The sequence below is a fragment of the Tupaia chinensis genome, unplaced genomic scaffold (genome assembly GCF_000334495.1).
Source record: "Tupaia chinensis unplaced genomic scaffold, TupChi_1.0 Scaffold000688_1, whole genome shotgun sequence".
NCBI classification, from domain to species: domain Eukaryota; kingdom Metazoa; phylum Chordata; class Mammalia; order Scandentia; family Tupaiidae; genus Tupaia; species Tupaia belangeri.
The window spans coordinates 1,990,261-1,995,084 of record NW_006160211.1 but is presented as its reverse complement, the minus strand read 5'-3'; the positions used below and the strand labels follow the sequence as shown (position 1 = coordinate 1,995,084).

The 4,824-nt window shown below is 41.7% G+C and overlaps 1 protein-coding gene across 1 annotated transcript in view; it reads left to right on the top strand.

Moving 5' to 3' along the window:
• PYGL (glycogen phosphorylase L) overlaps positions 1 to 4,824 on the top strand; it is a 45,873-nt gene that overhangs the window by 4,173 nt on the left and 36,876 nt on the right. Inside the window, exon 2 of the mRNA XM_006160529.3 lies at positions 2,272 to 2,373. Within this exon, the coding sequence (XP_006160591.1) occupies positions 2,272 to 2,373 (102 nt within the window). The remainder of the gene's footprint in view (positions 1 to 2,271; positions 2,374 to 4,824) is intronic.

The window sequence follows — 4,824 nt, the reverse complement described above, 5'->3', positions numbered from 1 at the left end:
GCCATAGGGCGCGTGTGCTCTCCAGACAGACAGAGAGAGACAGAGAGACAGAAAGCGAGAAATCACCCCTGAGGTGGGTGGCTATGCTGCAATCCCCTCTCCTCCATTCTCCTCTTGGGATCCTGGGCACGCACGCACACTCACCGGCGTGAGTTTTAAGCCACCGTGTCCAGGACTAGAACTGCGGTCGACTACATGGGAGTCCAGTGACATAGCCATTACGCTGGTCCCAACAAGCCTTTTTTTAGATAACTAGAAAGAAACGCTAAAAACATCATGGTTATACTGAAAGTAAGCATGGTGGGTGGGGGGGAGTGTGCTGATGCTACCAAACAAGTATCTTCATCTTCAGATACTATGTCATGTGGCAGTAGCGGGCTCAGGTGTGACATCAGCCAGGGTGAGTGGGACCCTTCTCCTCTTTGGCCCATGTCAGCCCCAGAAAAAAAAAGAAAATGCCTCTTCTCAATCATGCTAAGGTACATAATAGGCTGGAGAGGGCCTTAATGACAGAATTACAGACATTCAAACAACTCAGATAAGAATGAGGACTATGGAAAGCAGTGTTAGATGCCCCAGGAAAGCACACGTGTTGACGGTTCTTGTGAAGAAGTAGAATTCAGTTGTTTCATAATATGAGTAGGAAAGAGTAACATTTCTCAACTTTTTCAAATAATATTTTAAATAAGTATTCATGTGTAACTAATGTGTTATATATTATAGTAGTCATTTTGTATACTGAACTAGATTCATTATACTTTGGGTTGGGCAGATACTTTTCTTTTTGGTTCTTCTTCTGGTAAAGGGGGAATCTCTAAAATCTGAGGTGTCTGTATTGGTGCATTTACAGATTTTTGTTGTTTTGTGTCTAGTGGAGAAGAAAAGGATAACTGATATGAAAAGTAAGATATTACCAAAGGAAATTTTAAAGTGGCTGCAAACCGCTTCTACATAAAAAACGGTGTAAGGTTTTAAGCAGGCCTAACCTTTCTTTGCACTTCTCACTTTCAACTCCAGTAATATTTGCCTGGCTTTTACAGTGTTGAAGGCAAACAGTTTCTAAGTCAATAAAGGAAATTTTCTATTTTATCAGGAACACCAATAAACTTTAGGTAGTCTTATTCAGAAGGAACCGTTGCCAGTAAATACACCTCCTAGAATAATTTTCATTCAAAAATTAATTATGAAATTACTTGTAGTAATTAGTCAGGGAGGAGTATTTTCTAGCCACGGAATGTGTGGAGGTTATTTCTTCATATTCTTTGTATGTCTGAGGTGACTTGACATGATCATAGCGAACCATCCAACCCTCACCCTCAAGGGTGCCCTGTAAATAATTTATGAATGAGCAGAGAGCCTTCGCAGCCTGACCTCTGTTTATCCACAACATATGCTTTACTCATGAAGCTCATAAAAAAGGGGGGGAGATGGAAAACACTGAATGTAACTAGTTGGGTGAGGGGGTTTTGTTTGTCTGTTTGCTTCAGGTTTTTGCCATAGGGCGCATGCACTGGGCCTGAGAGAGATAAAGAGAAGGAAAGTGAGAAATCACCCCTGGGGTGAAGGGGATGACTATACCACAGTCCCTTCTCCTCCATTACTCTTCCATTGTCCTCCCACGATTCCGGGCGTGCACGCACACACACACACACACACACACACACACCCCATAATTTTCAAGCCACCAGGTCCACAACCTGAACCACAATCGATCACATGGGAGTCCAACTTCTTAACCACCATCCTACCTGCTGGCCCAGTGGGTGAGGTTTTCGTTCCCCTGGTTCAGTACAAGACGCAGATCTAAGTTGCCAAAAGTTGTATATAAAATGGTTTTTCCAAAGCCAGGTATAACACTTTGCTTTTATTTTATTTATTTATTTTTAGGTTGTAGACAGACAGAGACAGTAAGAGGGAAAGTGAGAGATGGCCTGCTCGGGGGATGGCCTTGCTGCAATCCCTGGAATCCCATTCTTCCCCCAGAATTTGGGGTGTTCACACACACGCACCCAGCATGATTTTTATGCCACCATGTCCAGAACTCAAACCACAGTCAGCCATATGGGAGTCCAGTGCCTTAACTACCATGCCACCTGCTGGCCTCTGTAACACTTCTATTTAACCCTTTCTACATCTCTAGGAGTTGCATTTGAACCTGTGTTAGTCCTGCTTATTTGGTTCTTATGGGTAGCCTAAAGGATGACCTTGTGTTTTTATGTGGACAAGTAACGTTGACCCATAGAGACATGATCTCTCTTTTCTTTATTTCAGAGGGTCTACTACCTCTCTCTGGAGTTTTACATGGGCCGGACATTACAGAACACCATGATCAACCTTGGCCTGCAAAACGCCTGTGACGAGGCCATTTACCAGGTACATACTTACCATATTTCTCTCATCCTCTCCCTTTAAATTTCAAGTGTATTTTGGGAAGCTTGGGGATATGACACACAAGTGTATGAAAAATTGCCTATTTAGACAGGATATTAGAATCGATTAGAAACGTACATTACTGGTAACCTCTACTTTAAGAAAAGCAACCAGGAAAATAAGTTAGAGAACTGGTTCTAATTTATAAAGATTATCTTTTGCAATCAAAATCTTTGACACTCCTCAACAAGGTACATTGGTTGAATATCCTTTTAAAAGTATTGGCGTCTCCTGCTATCAGAATCACAGGCCTTATTTAGGCTCCTATCTTCTTTTTAGAAAATGATCAAAGGTTGACAACTATTCATATACTGAGGCAGTATGTGAAAATGGTGAGCTTTTAAAATTCTGTTGTCATACTTCTCTGTTGCTTAATGAGATGTAAAATACACTTCCTCCTTAGTGGAGGAGCCTAAGTTCTTAAAACTAATGTAATAATTTGCTTTTATGAATTTATTTAGCTGTTTTTCCCCCCAAGTTTTAGGTATCTCCATACAAAAAAACTAACCATTCTTAATCTTAACCTTTCTGGCATGGGTGAAAGGAAGAATGTGTACTTGGGAAGATAAATTCTAAATGAGATTGTTGCAAATCCTCTTTACCCTTGCCTTGGGATGTTCCCCTTGTGTGGCCCACTGTTTATTGCTAAGGGCTGGTGTCTTTCATGGGTAGAGCATTTCCTGTAAAAGATACTTCACAGCTCCCCTTACTTCCCTTTTCTTGGCTTTTCCATAATATTAGCTGAAAATAATGCACCGTTCTATTAACAGAAGCATAGAACCAAGTGGGATGAAATGATCTATGTTGTTGCTCAAAGTACACAGGGGACTTCAAAAAATTTGTGAGAAAATTAAATCAAAGTACAAGACCTACCAAAAAAAAAAAATAAATCCCTGCCTAGTTACTTTTCGTAATATACATTTTCCATAGGCTTTTGGAAGATCCCTCACATATCCTATGTTAGATTTACATTTTTTGAATTTAACAAATCCTGAGTGTTAGCACCAGCAGTTGGCTTGCACAAAGACCCCAGGAAGCACTAGTCTCTAGGAAGAAGATGTGAAAGCTCCTTCAACAGTGAGCAGAAGCAAAGTTATGCTTGAACTCTTACAAACTTCTAGTAAGAAACCAAGACTTGCATGAGGAAGCAGCTTTTTGTTTATGGGTAGGAATCCAAGTAGGTGACTCCATGGAGACGAGGGCACCAACTTCAAACAAAGGTGCATCCTACGTGCATATTTTCAAATGCAAAAAAGTATTTTTCCATTAAAAAAAAATACCCAATGTCATGGATTACATGACTTTCAGATAAGAACCCAGTCATTTCACAACAGAACATCCTTTAGCCAAGCACAGGCTAGATTACCATCTAGTCTGCACAGAGCAGGCCATTTAGGTTATCCGGCCATTAATTTCCTCATTATAAAATGAGCAATCCGAAGTGATCTGCAGGGCTGCAAACCTCTGATATGAGTCTACAGTGGTTGTAGTGGACTCTGGCTGTGTGAACCCCAACATCTGCATCAGGAAGCTGGCCAGAAACCAAGCCCATTCATCCCAAGTTCACAGAGACTCCATGGCCTCCCATGGCCTCTCATTCACCAGAGAAAAATAGATAATGTTAGACCTAGCCAATCGGACCACCATTTCCCTGACTGCTGTCAGGTCACAGGTCTCGTGGACAGTGACTCACTCATTGTTTTGGGATTAACAACTTTTGACCCTCCTGGGTAAATATGCTGTAGTCGTGAAAAGATGAACTTTAGTCTATTCTGGAAAGTCTGACCTCACACCATTTGATAATTTTCAAAATCTCTCAGTTCAGTTAATGTCACTTTGGTATGGACTGTTCCTAAGATTTTAACCTTTCCATACAAACCACCATTTAAAAAATAATAAAAGCTAATTTATTAAGGAATATCTGCCCAGAAATAGTTCTAATGCTTTGTGTCATCTCATTTAATGCACAGCAACCCTAAATGGAGTAGGTGCTGCTGGCCATCATAATTTTTGTTTTGTTTTCTTTCTGAGAGGTTTCTGCTATAGGGCGCGTGCACTCACCAGAAAGACAGAGAGACAGAAAGCCAGAAATCACCCCCTGGGAAGATGGCCATGCCGCAATCCCTTCTCCTCCATTTTCCTCTAGGGATCTTGGGCACTCATGCACACGCACCTGGCGTGACTCTAAGCCACCAGGTCCAGGACTTGAACCATAGTCAACTACATGGGAGTCCAGTGACATGGCCATTATGCCAACTGCTGGTCCTGGCCACTGTCTTTTTTAAGTGAGAGAAGTGGAGCACAGAGAAACTGAGTACCCTGCCCAGGGCCATAGAGTGAGGAAGTCAGAAATGGGTGCTCCAAGTCCAACTTTTCACCCTGCTGCTGCTGAAC